Raw genomic sequence first — 20,017 nt, 5'->3', positions numbered from 1 at the left:
TCTGAGGTTCCCTACAGAGCTCAAAATACTTTAGTTAATACATTGCTAATTGTTCTTCTCTTTTTGCTGACATTCGATTCTAGGACCACATACATAATCTGTAATTATTTTCCCCAGTCTTCTTTCCCCAGTGTTTTATATATCTTCTTTAATTTCTTGAAGCTGTTCCTAGTTGAAATTCCATGTGAAGTCCCCATTGTGATTTTTTTACTTTTCCTCTCTGGTGGATCTTCCAAGGGCAAACAGTTTTAAAATCAAATAATTCCCCAGTGTTTCCATGGAGGCATGATAGTTTTGAAAGACCTAGTTCATTTTTTCACCACAATGAAAGCAATACATGTTTGTTACAGAAAAAATTGGAAAATTTGAGAAGGCAAAATAGTAAAATCCTAAATGTCATCTCCCATCCAAATATAAATAACTAATAGCATTTAGAGCTATATCTCTAATCTTTCTTTAAATTGTTTAGATATTATGCAGATTAAGTTTAAATTCCAGTGTACAATATTTATTCCCACTTTTATTTAATAATAATACATAAGCAATTTTGCTTCTTATTACCAACTTCCCAAAAGTCCAGTTGTAATGTCCATGTACTGTTTCTTAGAATGGATGTACCATAATTTCCTAATCATTCCTTAGCCTCAGTGATTTATTATTTCCCATTTTTAGCTGGTCTTGTCCTTCAGACCTCACTACCTCTTAGAGACTGAAGTGTTTTGGATTCAGTCTTTCAAATCACAATATGTGTGCATCTAGAATCATTGTTTCTCCTTTTGTAGACATGCTTGTCTTCTTGGACATCTTGATCACAGACTGCAGCCTTCTCACATTTTCCCCTCGAAAGCCAAACATATTCAAAACATCATTACTACCTTTACTAAATAATTGAAGAGTTACAAGGAGGAAACAAAGGAAGATACTACACAATCATTCATTAGTATGTTTTAATCCACATCCTATTTCCAATGTCCTTTCCAAAGACCATTACAACAGTATTACAACAGTAAGCCTCTGTCCACTACACACAAGTCTGAGAAATATCAATCACTGGTTTTAAAATTTTTTTAATTTAAATTCAGTTTAGTCGATATACAGTATATTATTAGTTCTGGGGTAGAATTTAGTGGTTCATCAGTTACATGAACACCCAGTGCTCATTACATCAAGCACCCTCCTTAATGCCCAGTTACCCCTTCCCCTCACCAACCTCCCCTCCAGCAACTCTCAGTTTGTTCCCTATAGTTGAGAGTCTCTTATGGTTTGCCTCCCTGTCTGTTTTTATCTTATTTTTCCCTCCCTTCTCCTATGATCTTCTGTTTTGTTTCTTAAATTCTGCATATGAATGAAATCATATGGTATTTTTCTTTCTCTGACTGACTTATTCTGCTTAGCATAATACCCTCTAGTTCCAGAAATGTCATTGCCAAATAGCTAGATTTCATTCTTTTTGATGAGTGAGTAATATTCCATTGTATATATACACCACATCTTTATCCATTCATCTATCTGTGGACATCTGGGCCCTTTCCATAGTTTGGCTATTGTGGATATTGCTGCTAGGAACATTGGGGTGGATGTGCCCCTTTAGATCACTATGTTTGTATCCTTTGGATAAATACCTAATAGTGAAATTGCTGAGTCATTGGGTAGTTCTGTTTTTAACTTTTTGGGGAACCATTGTTTTTGAGCAACAGCTCTAGTGTCTTCACTTTGGGGATATGATCTCCACCATCCTGCCTGCCTTCCTTATCCCTCTTGGATTAAGGTCGATATTTTTTCTCCATCTTGTTCCAAAGATAATATTGCAAAGACATACATTTATACGTCTTGGCTTGTATGTGTAGTTATTTCTTTAAAATACAGTCTCAAAAAAGGAATTCCTGGGTGAAAAGATGTAAACTTTTTTACTCAAATATTTATTGAATGCCTCCTCTTTGCTCTTTACACATTAAATTTACAATTTAAGTGCTTTAAATTCATGACTAAGGGAAATTTAAACTCACAGACTATACTTAACACTTATGGAATTAGTACTATGGGTTTGGTGCTATTCTAAAAGTATACCCTATATTACCTCATTTAATAATATAACATAGCTCCTACTAAGATGTCCATTTTACAGATTAGAAACTAAGGCACAGAGATTCTAATTAACATGTCCAACATTCCATTGCCCAAAAGCAGCAATTCCAGAGCTAGAACACCAAGGGTTCTGGTTCCAGAGTAAATGTTACACTCTGTTCATCTCAGCATAAAACACTTATAATCACACTCCACTTTTTACTTTGGACTCCCCTGAAATAAGGCTGGGTGGTCTAGTTTATTTCTTAGTTAAATTGCACTTCTATTCTGGAGAAAAGTCTAGGTTGATAATTTAGTTATTTTACTTGTCATTGTTAGACACTTTCAAATGCTGAGATCTTCAGTCATCATTTCTTCACCCATTTGATTTTGAATTATAATTATGAAATTAATTCAGATCCTTGCAACAGTATACTATGTCCTTGAAATTTGCATCTTTAGCTAAGGCACAATCTGCTCCTTCAAACCAAATTAAATGACTCTTGACAGCCTGGGTTATTACTAAGATGGCAGGTTTACCAACTCTAGGAGTTAGATATTGTATTGACATTCCATGAGAAGTTGTAGAATAAGAAGAAGGAAGGAAAGCCTTTGTTTTTGTGACAGGAGCCCATTCTTCTGCTGAGAAGTTGAATTGGAGGAGAGCTGAGGATTTGAGAAAGTAGATCAAACAAATCCCTCAATATTTATGAGAAGAACAGGGCCCGTTACCACTGCAGTGCAACACAGCTCCACTGCATGATAACAGGTATTGGTGGGTGCCTTTTCCCATGCCTGGAGCAATTTTAGAACAGCTAATGAAATTCATTAGTCATCTGAGAGAGAGCAGGAGTAAAAAGCACTATAAAAATCCAATCCAATTCAGGGTAATCTTGGCACACGCCTTAGCCCAGTTGGTGTATTTCCAAAAGAAAGAGGCACATTAAATTCAGGAGGGACAATCCAACTGTTCTAAAGCTATAAATCAATGCTACTTAGCTCTCATTTTTGCTCAACATCTCTGCAAGGAGCCATAGTGAGAAATTAACTGATTCCACCATGCTCATATACATGTGTCTCTTTGACCAAAACACAGAGAGTCAGCTCTCTTGCTCCAGAGAGAACTACTCATCACATGATCTAAACCCTCACCATCACAGATGCATAAAGCCTTCGTGCTAAGCATAACCAAATCCCAGGCCCTAGGTGCTACAGAGTACATCATTGTTATTTTCATTTTAAACCTCATATCTACAAAATTATGAAACACCAGATTTTTTTTTTTTTTTGACAGACAGATCATGAGTAGGCAGAGAGGCAGGCAGAGAGAGAGAGGAGGAGGAGGCAGGCTCCCCGCTGTGAGCAGAGAGCCCGATGTGGGGCCCGATCCCAGGACCCTGAGATCATGACCCGAGCCGAAGGCAGAGGCTTTAACCACTGAGCCACCCAGGTGCCCCGGAACACCAGATGTTTTGAATGCCGCACCTTGACTACACATTTCCTGGGAAGATAGACCTTTACTAATCTGTCCCTCAGAAGTCAAAAAATTGATGCATGATTTGAAGCAGCTCTGCTAGGTTTTGCAGCCCTATGACAAAATAAGCTAAGCACAACATTTAAACAGGAAAAGCTTAATAAATGTCATCCACTGATTGGCTGATATGTCCTAGCCTTAAATGATTTAATAAAAATATACCTTCCAGCAGAAGTTTTTAGGCTATGCCTTTTATTAGGTGCATCAAGGAGAGGTGGGGATTTAATTTCTCTACGGTTTTATTAACAAACCTGTGACTTGCGAGCTCTGATTTTCCCACTGTACTAATTGAGGTGGGGCTAATTCTAGGTAGAGTGTGGGCCCCCCCGAAACATCTTCTCTGAAGGTCTTCTTGACTCCGGCTTGATATTAATGGTCACATTGCAACTAAGGGAGATAAAATTAAAAGGAGAGTGAGAACAGGATGGAAAAAGGCCCCTGAAAACATATTCTGTCATTTGCTTTTAAACCCATAAATTGCAACACATACTAATAACAAGTGACACTCTCACAGTCCTGTTCATGTCGAAATGAGGACAGCGAGAAGAAAGTCTTGGTAGTTACATTAAGGGCTATTGGTATGTGAGTGCTGAAGGGCAACAACATCCGTAAACTGGAGAACCAGTGAGGGAAAGGGACATAACCAACCAAATCTATGGTTCATTTGCTGCATTTCATGCACAAACACAATATTAAAAGAAGGAGGGAAAAAATAGAAGTTCCCAAACAAGCCACATATTTCAGACTTGAAGGTCTGAGGGAGCAGCATGTGACATTACAGGGTAAGAGATCTTAGAGACAGAGCACTGAGGTCCGTAGCTGAGCTCCACTGAATCGCCACTACTTGACATTCAAAGCCAACTAAAAATAAACTAAAATAAAACCAAATCTAACATCTGGAGCCTGCATTTGCCTCATGAGCCATGAATCTGTGGTCCTTGAGATCAACCTTGGCCTGGGAAAATAGGGAATCAGAACTTAAAATAAATCTACATAGAAGAATCAAGTCAAAAGGCAGGGATTCTAGGACTTTTTTTTAATTACCTGATTCATGCCATAGTGTCTCTGTGTCTTGTGCTACGAAACAGTGAACACTTCACACAGCTCTTTACCTAAAGAGGTTGTATGGGACAAATAAACATCTTTCCTCCAAAAATTACATGGAGTCCTGTGTTTTTTATTTGCTAAGTCTGGCAGTCTTACTCGACGGGCCACTCCAGAGAGAATATTCACCGTACATCATCTTTAGAGTACTTAAGCATTGTAAAATGGGTTTGTTCTGTTTTGTTTTAATGCTGAAAGTACATGGAAGTTCTTCTTAGTGGTCCACGATGTCACATCTTGTTTTTGATTTTGTTTACATTTGGAAAAAACATCGATTGCTACTTAGAGGAACCAGTTAGCAATTATTAAAATGTTCGTGGAAGTTTCTAGGGCTTCACCAGCAGAGATCTTCCAAAGGAGGTCTTAGAAATCAAAACTAAACCTCTGTGCTCTGCAGACTGGTGAGGGGTGAGGTCGACAGGAAACTGTTGATGGCATTGACGTGATAGAGAAAAAAAAAGTTTTTTCCATTTACGAGATTCCTCCTTAGCCTCCAAAGTTCATGGTGACCACTCCAGCTCCTTACAGCCCCCAAATAATCTCAAAGACCATCCCTTGTCACTTAAGTTGTACACATATTTCATCAAAGGGCAAGGGAATTCAAGACTGTGTCCTTGATTTTCTGTTTTGCAATGTTTTATTCTGTATTTGGGAACCCATTTTTCTCACGTTTGGAGTAAACACATCAACCTTGTAATGCTACCATCACACCTTTTTCCCCTCTGGCATTCATCATTTGGTGCTATAGGCCATTTCTTTGAAGGAAGTGCCTCTCATCTTGGCTTCCAGATTTTAAGGCCATGTGATCATCTGGCTAATTTTTCAGACTCTTCTCCATTTCCACCACAATGCATCCATAATAGCTGCATTGTTCAACCCTGTTAGAGAATTACCCAGTTTCTCTCTGTTGTGGCAAAGAAGCAGAGAGCCAAGCAATTAATCCTGACACAGGATCCATGCTTCAGGGACAACGAAGCCAGCCCATGATACTTTCCTTGCTAATGGGGAGCCAACATTTTAAAATAGATCCACGTAAACCTCACAAGGAAGGATCTAATTCAGCAAAACTGTTGATGATCATAATACTATAGCAAGCAAGCAGAGGACTTTTCTTCAAACTGACAAAGATAAAGTTCACATAATTCAGCGGGTGTGTTTGGCTGAATAGCACGAGCTTTGGGAGCTCAGTGAGAACAGATTGAATTACTGAGCAAGAAGTCAAGTATTTCAGGATCTTTTCATATTATTTCGGATCTGGAAATAACAGTTATGTGGCTTTGCCCTAAATGCCTGGAGTCTCTGTGACTCTACTGGAAGGACTGCATCATGTCAAAGCCTTGGTAGCTAAGAAGCGAAATTCAACCATGCGTTGAGAAGAAGCAAAATTATGTGTGTCAGTGGTTAATGTCATATTTTCTTTTTCCACAGCACGAAAAGCCCAGGCTCCTTGAGCCTTTGGATTATGAAACTGTCATTGAAGAACTTGAAAAGACCTATCGGAATGATCCCCTTCAAGATCTTCTGTTCTTCCCCAGTGATGACTTTTCAGTAAGTGTTATTCTTCCAAGCCATCTAAGTTTGGGACGGCCCCAGAGATTATAAAAGATCCTCTCCAGTCGGGTCACTGTCTTCCCTTATAGATTCAGGTTGGGTGGTACTCTTTCTTGTGGCTACCGTACATCATAGTCACTGTAGTGGGAAGCCACATCCGCCAATAGAGAATGCCCGAGGTCTTGGCATAGCTGAAATTTCCACAGTGGCCTTTGGGGTGGGAGATGCACAGGGTACTTCAGGTTCCAGGTGGTACCCGTGTCCATACCAAAGTCTGGGTACCTAGCCTCACAGACCACTTCTTCTGTCGCCCATTTCTATCTGAAAGCTTCCAAGCGAGTGAAACCAGCCAAAGGCAGAGGGAGGAATCTCTTGGCACAGAACATGCAATTCTTAAAAATCACCCTTAATCTTGGCTGTCCTTTGGTAAGGGACTGGTAAGGCTTGCGGGCAAAGAAAGAGAGGCCAACACATCTTCATGGAAAGATTTGTGATCTGAAGACAGTGCTTTCTGGCATGTGGAATGCTCCTGAAAATCGTAGAGGGAATGAATAAAAAGGCAGTTCATTGTGGAATTGGAAACAAACACAGTAAATTTATGGCTGATGAGCACTCGCATGTCTCCAGCGTTCCATTTGTGGTCATCTCAAACATTTTTACATTGTTAGGAAATATCTGTGTAAATGGAGATCTCAATGAGCAGATGGTGACCTTTCATGTCTTTTCCTAAAAGAATGGTGTTCAGATATCACAAATAAATATCTTAAAGCCAATGAAAAGGTAGCTCCAGGGTAACTCTGGGAAGTAACCACTGTCCATGGGAACCTCTGCTGAGTTTCTGGGGCCTCATGCTCATGCTTCTTCAAACAGCCTCACACTCCCATTCTTTCCTCTTACTTTTGGGGCAGATCTGGCTTCTAGTTTCTAAGGTTAATTATTTTCACCTTCTTCCATGGATTACTAAAAAAGAAAGTAGATGGAAGTTCACCATTTTCTGTTCCAAGTATAGAGAATGATGGAAGAAAGGAGATAGATTCATAGGAAGGAAAAAAGGAACTCTCCCAATTTGTTTTTCAGATTTTTACACAGGTCCTACTTTACTGGTTGACACACTTTAAGAGAGGCTGGGCTCATGCAGAAATGTCATTTCCGTGGTTTAGACCACCAGGGCTTGAACTGCAAGCACAAAGTTGAGCCACATTTTATTTATTTATTTATTTTTTTACTTCCACACCCTCACTTTCTTTCATACTGAAGAAAAAACTTTATGAACAGACTCTTTCTGCCAGACAATACAAAAATCCTTGAAACTTGGAGACATTTTCTTCTAGCTCTGTCATCCAGATATATGACAAAAGCTACTCCAAATTCCCCCAGTTTCAGAAGAGAGTGGATGGGATGTAACAATTGCACTGAATTTAAATTCATATTCTGGCATCTTTTCACAATCATTTAAGCTAAAAATTGTCTGATTACTCTAGGACCTTTGTCTTCCTTAATGGTGTGAACAGAGCATATAATAGCATACATGCTTCTTTGTTTTCCAGAAGTGAATATTCCAGTAAAAACACTGAATTCTTTCCTCCTCCTGTCCTTTGCTCAACACCCTCTGTGGCCACCCCCCTTGCCTTCAAAATGAAGGGAAATCATGTTAGGATTGCTCAAGGGTCTTTCCAGAATCTACTCCTTGTACATCTCAAGGTCATAGTCTTCCTCCCCTGCTCAAACCCTAATGCTGTCATCACAGGCACCTTCATTGTCAATGGGTAAAATACTAGCATAATCCTCAATATAACATTCTCTCATCTCTCAGGCTATTTTCTCCATTTATTCATTCACCAAATTTGTAACATATGATACTGAATGTTAGACACAAGTCTCAGACTGGGGAAGGAAGGAGCAGTGATTAGACAGAAATTGCCTGGTTTTAATGGAGCTTACCTTTCAGTCATATGAATCAGGCAAAAATAAGTAAACAAGTTAATTAACCAGATAATTGAGATGAAGACCAGTTCTAGGAAGAAAATCAAACAGGACCAGTTCATAGAAAAGAGGTGACATGTGAACTGAGTTTGGAATTTCCAAGGAAGACCAACCATGCTAAAACCTGAGGAAATATGGCATGTCTTGGGCTGAAGGAAGTCTCTGCAAAGGCCCTGGGTGGCTCTGGACAGAGAGAGTGGGCAGAGAGGAGACAAGGTCTGGCAAAGGCAAGATGAGGCACTTGTGTCTTATTCCAAATGCAAGTGGCAAGTCATTGGACTGTTTCAAGAAGGACAAAAACTAACTTGGTGTATGTTATTGAAAGCTCATCTGGTCTCTGCTTGGAGAATATAAAACAGGGTGTGGAGGAAGCTAGGAGACCAGCTGTGGGAGAGTAGTTCTCAATTAACAGGTGCTCAAGAGATATTGGATGCCACCTCGTCCTTATTATCAGAAAATGTCATATCATATAGATGTGTGTATCAAACATCTGACAAACAAATGAAGTTTTCAATATTATTACCACATGAAGTTGTCAGTTTCTGAACAAAATTTGGATAGATTGTTTTCCCTCATTTCTCCTCTACAGTTGATAAACCATGGCCCATGGGTGGCCTGCCACCTATTTTTGTCTGTCCCATGAATCAAGTATGGTTTTATGTTGTTGTTGTTTTTACACTGCCTTATTATATTTTCTACACAGAACTGGGTAAATCGTTGAAGGCAAAAAAATATTTTGTAAGCCATGAAAATTATTTGAAATCAGGTTTTATTATCTATAAATAAAGTTTTATTTGAACACAGTGATGCCCATTCTTCTACCTATTGTCAGTGGCTGCTTTCATGACACCCCACAGGATTGTAGCAGAGATAGAGGGCCTTACAAGATTTACAACCTGACCCTTTAAGGAAAGAGTTGTAGCAGCTCTGCCATCACGAATGAACCTGGGTTCATTTGTGGGGGGTTTCATCTCCCTCTGTATGGAGTAAAGACCCTTCCTTAAACGTCCTCTGCCACTGTCTGCTAATCCACAGCCCATGTCTCCTGTCAAGAGTGATGCTCGCCAACAGAAAGCTCCCTGTTGAGTATCATTTCCCAGGCTTCTTTTTGAGCAATGGGTAAGGATTACCTGGGATGTGTGTGGACAGTCTCTGCTCACCCAGTGGGAAGTGGTAATAGAGTGATCACCCCCACCCCTGGGGCATCACAGAATGGAAGGAAGGGAGAAGCTCCAAACTTCCCACCCTCCCTCCAAACACCCCAAGCCCAGCTGTGAGAGAATCCAGCTCACTTCCATGTTTGTATGTTACCAAGCACCCCCACTTGAGGCAGACCTGATTCATTACTGGCTTTGTTTAATCAAGATTTATTTTGTACCCACGAAGCACTGAATATAGAACTGCACTTCCCAGATAAGTGAGGCAGGCAAGAAAAGCAAAAGCCCTGTATTTAAGGAGTGTGTGCCCTAATATGGATGAAAATAAAAGCTGATTAAGAATCCTGGCTTCTTATGGTTGAGACATACCAAGAAACAGGGGCTTCCACTGTTATTTAATACACCTTACAGGAAATTATTTTCTACCAAGACAGGATTTGGGCAGTGTTTCTCCCTACTCACCCTGCTGACCCAAACCGCCACATCCTTTTTTGTCTAGATCCCCAAAAGTAGCTTTTAACCAGTCTTCCTGCCCTCTTCCTTTGCCCTCATTTAAAGGAAGTTTTAGAAATACAAATCAGGCAATGAATGCCACAGCTCTAGTTAAAAATTTCCAATGGTTTCCCATTGCGTTCGGTGTCAAACCAACATGTCGCCATTGTCCCCATCACCTGGTTCTGCATGACCTCAGAGCCTTTATCTCCCCACCCTGTTTCCCTTGGTCACTGCATGGATACCTAGCATTCTCTAAGGTTCCCTGAACTTGCCAAGCTCATCCCCTGTGTCAGGGCCAGTCTGCTCTCTTGCACGATGGATCCCTATTTTTCATTCATAATTCAATTCAAATGCTACCTGTCCAAGGAAGCATCCATGACTCCAACCATGTAGTATCCCTTTATGACCCCCATTTTTCTTTTCTTTCTAGCCCTGTCAAACCTAGAAGGACCTCAGTTTGCTTTTTCTCTCCTCTGTCACTCGTTCCTCACCCATGAGGGTGTATGCTCGAGCAGGACGGAGATGTGTTCTGTTTTGATCACTGGGAGACCCCCTTCCCCCAGCAGCTAGAGTGGCACTTGGCACAAAGCAGGTGGAAAATTAACATTTATTTCATGAATTATCTTTCAGAAACATGTGGATTGTTATTTTAGAATATACCTTTAATTCTTTGAGTACTTTTAGGAACCAAAAATTCCAAAGTGGAATTTTAGTATAAAGAGAGTGAAGTATAATTGGTTTTGTTTGATGAGGAGGAAAGTGATCATTAATGTGATACTTTCCTCTTCGACACAACCCAGCATATCACCTTAGGAAAACAGCACTAAGATCATGATCCCCTTCTCCAGAAGCTCATTCAGCTGGTACAGTGCCTGCCACATAGCCACTATCAACAGAGGCTGATTTCTTTTCTGTACCCCATAATGTACCTGCTTTCTGTTACTAGGCATGGGAGAAATCAGTTTCTATCTGTATTTTAAGTACCCAACACAATGTGAGAGTCGTGAGCTTTCATGAAGATTATGGAACATTGAGTTAAAAATCGTCTTCTTCCTGCTAAAGGAACTGAAGTAAAAGCATTTCCCATTTTCTTGGCACATCCAGTGCGTGGGTCCTGGGAGCAGGCATTGTGATCTTTGGGACATTTTGCATCATAGTGAATCACTAAGAATAAACAGTCTTAGGTGGATTTCTTAGCTCTTTCATTTGAAAAACATGAGCTACTTCATTCATTGTATTTGGGACTCTTGCTTTTCTTATCTTTCTTTCTGAAGCAGTTAGTAATAGAAACTTAGGACCAAAAAAATAAGGAACTCAGTCTCCAAATTGTGGCTTCATAAAATAGGCAAGGAGACTAAGAAAGGAAAAACAAGAACTAAAGAGCGGTTTCAAGGACACAGTGAATCATAGTGTTGAGTGATTCAGTTTGAGGAAAGACTGATTAAAAAAAAAAAAATAGCAGAACCAAAAATGAGAAAGCCAGGAATGAGTTTCCTGTTGAATAACAGATACAGAATGCCTGATGTGGAATCACCTCCGGACTTACAAAAGCTTAAATAAGAAAGTTCAGAGGTCTGCAAGCTACCACACTGTGGAGGGCCACTGGATCGCCTGCATTTCAAGACTGCCCATGCCAGGAAAACTGCTCTATTTCAACTCAGCACCATGGCTTACTTTCTGTGAGTTAAGCTGCATGTATCAAGGGCAACAAAATGAACAAGAAACAGTGCTTACACTTGAAAGGTTATGCTTTTGACACCAGGAGGTGCCACTTTCAAAGTCAAAAGTCTGTGTTGTGCATGGGAAATGGCCTGCCTGAAGAGTTACACGATCTTCTCAAATCCCCTCTTCATCTCAGTAGTTCAGAATTAGTGTCTCTGGGTTCCCCAGTGTATCCTGCAGTTTTCATTGGCTTATTATTATTACTGAGTGAATCATGAATTCTTGATGTACCAATGGCTTTTTCTTTCCATAGTATGTTTTTAGCTATAAAAAGGGGATTTCCAGACTCAACCACATGGGTCATTTTGTTGATAGGAAGCAGAAAGACCCCCACATCTTTTAAATTGAAAAGCAGAAAGGTCCTGAGTCATTAGTGTTTGGTTTTGGTTTTTGTTCTTCTTGCTTTACTGAGACACAGCTCAACATTTTATAAAACTCTCAACCTCTTTCCAGTTTTTGGCTTCTGAGACTAAAAAGGCTTTAAATGGCTCACAGTGTTGATGAAAGAACAATTGTAATTGCAATTTAAAAGGTAAGTGACAGTCTTTGTCAAACTAGGTTATTTCTAAGTTTTAATATTCCTCTCATTTACAAGCTAATGAGGTTGAGACTTTCAAAGGCTCTTGTTCAAGGATGTAGTGTATCTCTGAAGACAGAAATCAAACACGAGCACCTTGACTTGTAATTTACATTTCTGTCTACACAGCATGCTTATGGCCAGCAGCTTCTTAGAGAAATAAGATGCATTATTTGAGGAAATATTAACTCCCTGAATCCCACAATGGATACCATCAGGAAATTGGTGTGGTAGTGAAGAATTCTGGAGGGCTTATTTCAGTTGAGTAAGAATATGTGGAGACTTCTCTGGGCTTGATCAGACTAGGAACATAGACACAAAAAATGTACATAAAGACTGGTACATGAATGTTCATAGAAGCATTATTCATAACTGTTTCCAAAGTGGAAACAGTGCAAATGTCCATCGACTGATGAATGAATAAATATACTGTGGTCTGTCCACACAATGGAATATTACTCAGTCATAAAAAAGAATGAAATAACTGATTCATACTGCAACATGGGTGAAAATTGAAACCATTATGCTAAGCGCAGAAGCCAGTTACAGAAGACCACATATGGTAAGAGTCCAACTGAAATGTCCAGAAAAGGCAAATCCATAGAGACAGGAAGTTAGCAGTTGCAAAGGCCTCAGAAGAAAGAAGAACGGGAAGTAACTGCTAGGAAATATGGAGTTTCTTTTGGACATGATGAAAATATTCCAAAGTAAAAAATGATGATGGCTGCACTATCCTGTGAATATATATGTATGTATATATATATATATATACATATATATATATATATATATATATGTATATATATATATACCACTGAATTCTACATTTTAAAAGGGTGAACCCCATGGCATGCCAATTATGTCCTAATAGCACTATTATTTTTTAAGAAAGGATTTTTCTAGACATTAATGTAAGGGTAATGTAGATGGTCAGAGATAGGGTGTAAAAAAATCATAATACGTGTCTATATTCAAGTACTTCACTCTTTTAAAGGAATAAACAGGTGTACTAAAGAAACAATAAAGAACATGGGAAAGCATTTCATTTATTGTTATCTTTTATTTCTAATGCAGATTTAACATGTCTTGCTTATATATCAGCAATATACATATAATATTATATATATAACCAGAAATATATGTATATATAGGGGGGAGAGAGAGAAAGAGAGAGAGATGTTGAATTAATTACTAGCAGAGATTTTGAATCTAAAATATTCCAGAATGGAGCTGCAGACTTCATGTATGATACAGACAATAAACTTTAGAGATCAGAGCAGAGAAAATGTATGTTGGATAAATTAGAGAAGATTTTCAGAAGGAGATGGCACTTAATACTTAGCCTCAGGTTAGAAAAGAACAAGAAAAAGCAAGGACTTTTCTGAGAGGAAGAGGAGCATGGACAGGGCTTGTGCAAGAATGAGTCCAGTGCGGAAGAAGGAATGTGAGCAGCCATATGCAAAGATGCATGTTGGGATGGCTGTAAGCAGGTTAGCTGGTGGCAGGCCTTGCCCGTCATGGGGCCATGTCCACAGGCCTCACACCAAGCAGGCTCGTTCTCTGTGCCTCCCTGGAAAGAGAGCTCAGACCACAACTTCTGAGCACTTGCCAAGGGAAGGTGTAATAAGTATATTGTTGGAGCACTGTGCTCTATGAATGTTCACATTTTCCCATATGTAAAATGTATCATCCCTACCTCTTCAGAGGAGACAAGACACATTTTGGAGCCTGCAAAATGAAAATGAATCTCTCTCTCTCACACACACACACATACACACACACACACACACACACACACACACACACACATGAAATGAAATGACTTGCTCGGTGGTTTACCAATCTAAGAGTAAAAAACTTGAACCAGGTCCCCAAACTTCCCTACTTAAAGTCTTATTACTTGAGAGATAAAGAAAGAGAGCAGAGTGGAGGGGCAGAGGGAGAGAAAGTCTTAAGCAGACTTCGTACTAATAGAATTCTCATGTTGTCTCCCTGGGGTTGATCTCGTGACCCTGGGATCACGACCTGAGCCACAACCAAGAGTCAGACAATTAACCAACTGTGCCACCCAGGTGCTCCCTACTTAACTTACTAAATACTGTGATAGATAAGTTCTAGCTTGACTTGGCTAGATGATGACAACTATCCAGTTATGGGCAACTGCTCACTATTTGTGCATTTCCCATACAATTTAACTTCAGCAAAACAAGAAAGTCCTTCCCTTAAAGCACAATGAATGAGTCAACAATGATAAAAGGTTCAGCATAGGGAATATAATCGACAGTATTATAATAGTGCGGTGTGGTGACAAATGGTAGCTACGCTGAGCATAGCATAACGTATAGAGTTGTCAAGTCACTATGTTGTACTCCTGAAACTAATGTAAATTGTGTATCAACTATATTCAAATTTTTAAAAAATAATAAACAAATGAATGAATAAAGAGGAAATTATCGAGAGGGTGAGCACAACAAAGGTATTAAAGTGATATTCTCACATACTTAAATAAAACAAAAACCACAACAGTACTCTTCTGAATGTAATAAAAGGTGTTTTTCAAGCAACTTGCAAAGGCTCCTGTTCAAGGACAAGTGCCTGCTCTACCAGAGTATAAGGCCATATCAGTGCCTTGAAAAATTTAGGTGAAGATCACTTTTACACACATTTTTAGGTGGAATTGATTGTGAAATGTCTTAACTATAAGGCTTGTTGAATTCTCCAGTTTCAGACTGATTGAATACTATAAACACCATCATTTTTGTTCTTTTTAAGTAGCTGGGATCTACAGTACTGTCAGAGGAGGCTTTTGCTCCAGGATAAGAAAAAGCAGCTTTTTTTTTTTTTTTAAAGACTTTGACCAGTGGCCTTTGGTCAATTGAGAAATGGCCGTGATGTGTTTCAAACAAAGTCTTCTGTGGTCACTGCAGCCAGCAGAATGGTGGCTGTGTCAAAGCCACAGAGACTACCCGCTAAAGGGTGGAAGGAATCAGAAAGTGTCATGGTGGTAGTTAAAAATGTCTAAGTATCATAGACCTGAAATTACAAACATTAGAACTGCATGCCTCATTGCATAAATAAAATGGCAGTTTTTATTTCCAAATGCCTAATCTCTGGACAGTAAGCCCCTTATAAAATTCTACCACCAAGAGGAGCTTGGCCGAGTTCCAGCTCTGTTTCGGATCCATTTCATGCAATTGAGCTCCACTAATTGTCGACCAGAAGGTTTGTAAAAAAGAACAGGAAGTCTTCTGTGGCCAAGACAATTTGTAGTGGTCTGAAAGCATCTAATTCTCAGAAAAGAAGTTCTTTGCAACCATATTAATACCCTCAACAAATATGACTGCATACTTCTCTTCTTATTTGATCAATTTATCTTTGCTTCAGTGGAGACACATTCAAGAATCGTGAGTGGAAAGGCCACAATTCTTAAAGCTGAAACCTTATGGAGGCCTTCTTTTTCAGCCAAATTCTCCAGAAGCACAGCAAAATATAACTGAGATAACTAGCATGTCATAGACGTTCATTATACATGTATGCCTTTTCTTATACCTGTGTATTCTGTGCAAATGGGAAATAATGCAACTTGTAAAATAATGGTTTAGATTTATCACACGATTACATGAGGGTGATTAAGACTCAGTTGTCTTATTAAGAACCAACATCATTTCATAACTAGAGGTCATCAGGAATCACTCCTAGCCATTATACCTATGGTTCCTTTTTTAAAAGCCCCAACCTGAATGAATTTCCAATCTCATACATTGCATAAGGGGCTCTATCTTTACTGTATGAAATTCATGAATCAAGTAGCTATGTGATCATTATTATTGGAAACCTGAATCCAGATATCAGAAACTTACCACTAAGGAAACAAATATTTTCTTAAACCAGCTCAGTCTTCACCTGGTGGTATCATACCATAGTGATCTTAGTGGGGCACCAGATACAGCTACAAAATAAGTCTGCATTTGAGTCGTGTTACTCTACTCTCAATCAGACATACAGTATTTGAGAGCAACTATTGTTTTTTATTTATTTTTTAATTAACACATAAAGTATTATTTGCCCCAGGGGTACAGGTCTTTGCATCATCAGGCTTGCACTTTTCAGAGCACTCACCATAGAACATACCCTCCCCAATGTCCAAAACCCAGCCACCCTATCCCTATGCCCCCGCCCCCAAGCAACCCTCAGTTTGTTTCCCGAGATTGAGTCTCTTATGGTTTGTCTCCCTGCCAATCCCAAGTTGTTTCATTTTTTCCCTCCCGAGCCCCCATGACCCCTGGCCTTCCCTCTCAAATTCCTCATATCAGAGAGATCATATGATAATTGTCTTTCTCTGGTTGACTTATTTCACTTAGCATGATACCCTCTAGTTCCATCCACATCATTGCAAATGGCAAGATTTCATTTCTTTTGATGGCTGCATAGTATTCCATGGTGTGTGTGTGTGTGTGTGTGTGTGTGTGTGTGTGTGTACACACCACATCTTCTTTATCCATTCATCTGTTGATGGATGTCTAGTTCTTTCCATAGTTTGGCTGTTGTGGACATTACTGCTATGAACATTCAGGTGCACATGCTCCTTTGGATCACTACATTTGTATCTTTTGGGTAAATACCCAGTAGTTTCTTTGCTGGGTCAGAGGGTAGCTCTATTTTCAACTTTTTGAGGAACCTCCATACTATTTTCCAAAGTGGCTGCATCAGCTTACATTCCCACCAATAGTGTAGGAGGATTCCCCTTTCTCCACATTCTCACCAACATTTGTCATTTCTTGACTTGTTAATTTTAGGCATTCTGACTGGTGTGAGGTGGTATCTCACTGTGGTTTTGATTTGTATTCCCCTGAAGCCGGATCATGTTGAGCACTTTTTCATGTGTCTGTTGGCCATTTGGATGTCTTCTTTGCTGAAATGTCTGTTCACGTCTTCTGCTCATTTCTTGATTGGATTATTTGTTCTTTGGGTGTTGAGTTGAAAAGTTCTTTATAGATTTTGGATACTAGCCCTTTATCTGATAATGTCATTTGCAAATATCTTCTCCCATTCTGTCAGTTGTCTTTTGGTTTTGTTGACTGTTTCCTGTGCTGTGCAAAAGCTTTTGATCTTGATGAGGTCCCAATATTTCATTTTGCCCTTGCTTCGCTTGCCTTTGGTGATGTTTCTAGGAAGAAGTTGCTGTGGCTGAGGTCTAAGAGGTTGCTGCCTGTGTTCTCCTCAAGGATTTTGACGGATTCTTGTCTCACATTGAGGTCTTTCATCCATTTTGCATCTATTTTTGTGTGTGGTGTAAGGAAATGGTCCAGTTTCATTTTTCTGCATGTGGTTGTCCAATTTTCCCAACACCATTTGTTGAAGAGACTATCTTTTTCCGTCAGACATTCTTCACTGCTTTGTCAAAAATTAGTAGACCATAGAGTTGAGGGTCCATTTCTGGGCTCTCTATTCTGCTCCATTGATCTATGTGTCTGTTTTTGTGCCAGTACCATACTCTCTTGATGATTATAGCTTTGTAATAGAGCTTGAAGACTGGAATTGTGATGCCACCAACTTTGGTTTTCTTTTTCAACATTCCTCTGGCTCTTCAGGGTCTTTTCTGGTTCCATATAAATTTTAGAATTATTTGTTCCATTGTTTGGAAAAAATGGATGGTATTTTGATAGGGATTGTGTTAAATGTATAGATTGCTTTAGGTAGCCCAGACATTTTCACAGTATTTCTTCTTCCAATCCATGAGCATAGAAAGTTTTTCCATTTCTTTCCATCTTCCTCAATTTCTTTCATGAGTACTTTATAGCTTTCTGAGTACAGATTCTTTGTCTCTTTGGGTAGATTTATTCATAGGTATCTTATGGTTTGGGTGCAATTGTAAATGGAATTGACTCCTTAATTTCTCTTTCTTCTGTCTTGCTTTTGGTGTATGGGAATGCAACTGATTTCTGCACAATGATTTTATATCCTGACACTTTACTGAATTCCTGTATGAGTTCTAGCCATTTTGGAGTGGAGTCTTTTGGATTTTCCACATAAAGTATCATATCATCTGCAAAGAGTGAGAGTTTGGCTTCTTCTTTGCCAATTCGGATGCTCTTTATTTCTTTTTGTTGTTTGATTGCCGAGACTAGGACTTCTAGTACTCTGTTGAATCACAGTGGTGACTGTGGACATCCCTGCCATGTTCCTGACCTTAGGGGAAAAGCTCAGCTTTTCCTCATTGAGAATGATATTTGCTGTGGATTTTTCATAGATGGCTTTGGTGATATTGAGGTATATAACCTCTATCCCTACACTGTGAAGAGTTTTGATCAAAAAAGGATGCTGTACTTTGTCAAATGCTTTTTCAGCATCTGTTGAGAGTATCATATGGTTCTTGTTCTTTCTTTTATTAATATATTTTATCACATTAATTGATTTGTGGATATTGAACCAACCTTCCAGCTCAGGAATAAATCCCACTTGGTCGTGGTGAATAATCATTTTAATGTACCATTGGAGCCTATTAACTAGTATTTTGATGAGAATTTTTGTATCCGTGTTCATCAAGGATATTGGTCTGTAATTTTCCTTTGTGATGGGGTCTTTGGTTTTGGAATCAAGGTAATGCTGGCCTCATCAAATGAATTTGGAAGTTTTGCTTCCATTTCTATTTTTTTGGAACAGTTTCAGGAGATTAGGTATTAATTATTCTTTAAATGTTTGGTAGAATTCCCCTGGGAAGCTGTCTGGCCCTGGGCTCTTGTTTGTTGGGAGATTTTTGATGACTGCTTCAATCTCCTTACTGGTTATGGGTCTGTTCAGGTTTTCTTTTTCTTTTTCTTCTTTTTTTAAATTTTATTTTATTTTTTCAGTGTTCTAAGATTCATGGCTCTGGTTTTCTCTTTCTTCCTGCTTCAGTTTTGGTAGTTTATATGTGTCTAGGAATGTATCCATTTCTTCCAGATTGTCAAATTTTCTGGTGTATAGTTGTTCATAATATGTTCTTATAATTGTTTGTATTTCTTTGGTGTTGGTTGTGATCTCTCCCCTTTCATTCATGATTTTATTAATTTGGGTCCTTTCTCTTTCTTTTTGATAAGTCTGGCGAGGGGTTTATTAACCTTATCAGTTCTTTCAAAGAACTAGCTCCTAGTTTCGTTGATTTGTTTTACTGCTCTTTTAGTTTTTAGTTCATTGATTTCTGCTCTGATCTTTATTATTTCTCTTCTCCTGCTGGGTGTAGGCTTTCTTTGCTGTTCTTTCTCCAGCTCCTTTAAGTGTAGGGTTAGGCTGTGTACTTGTGACCTTTCTTGTTTCTTGAGAAAGTCAAGTATTGCTATATAATTTCCTTTCAGGACCACTTTGCTGTGTCCCAAATATTTTGAACAGTTGTGTTTTCATTTTAATTTGTTTCCATGAATTTTTTAAATTTTTCTTTAATTTCCTGGTTGACCCATTCAGTCTTTAATAGGATACTCTTTAGCCTCCACTTGAGTTCTTTCCAATTTTCCTCTTGTGATTGAGTTCCAGTTTCAAAGAATTGTGGTCTGAATATATGTAGGGAAGCTATGCATTAGATTTAGGGGGTGTATTTTAATCTAGTAGAAGAAATTGTATCCCAAAATTTTAAGAAAAAAAATTGTATGTATATAAGAAATAAGTTTAAATACAATGAAGGGATAAAATATGACTATAACAGTGAAAATTTAAAAAGATTTTTAAAAAGGTACTGATAAGATAAAAATAGTTAAAAACGTTAAAATAAGAAAGAGGAAAATTTTTTTAAAAATAGAATAAGAAAAAAATAGAATTTAAAAATTTTAACTTTAAAAGACTAAAGGGTCATGGGGA

General features: G+C 38.7%; 1 protein-coding gene across 12 annotated transcripts in view; it reads left to right on the top strand.

Moving 5' to 3' along the window:
- The window catches only part of DOCK10 (dedicator of cytokinesis 10), a 290,337-nt gene that overhangs the window by 111,668 nt on the left and 158,652 nt on the right, over nt 1-20,017 (top strand). For all 12 annotated transcript variants that reach the window (XM_047721140.1, XM_047721142.1, XM_047721146.1 and 9 more), the window contains exon 2: nt 6,131-6,250. In XM_047721140.1, the coding sequence (XP_047577096.1) occupies nt 6,131-6,250 (120 nt within the window). The remainder of the gene's footprint in view (nt 1-6,130; nt 6,251-20,017) is intronic.

The sequence above is a fragment of the Lutra lutra genome, chromosome 3, assembly GCF_902655055.1.
Source record: "Lutra lutra chromosome 3, mLutLut1.2, whole genome shotgun sequence".
NCBI lineage: Eukaryota > Metazoa > Chordata > Mammalia > Carnivora > Mustelidae > Lutra > Lutra lutra.
This window is presented reverse-complemented; position numbering and strand designations above follow the sequence as displayed.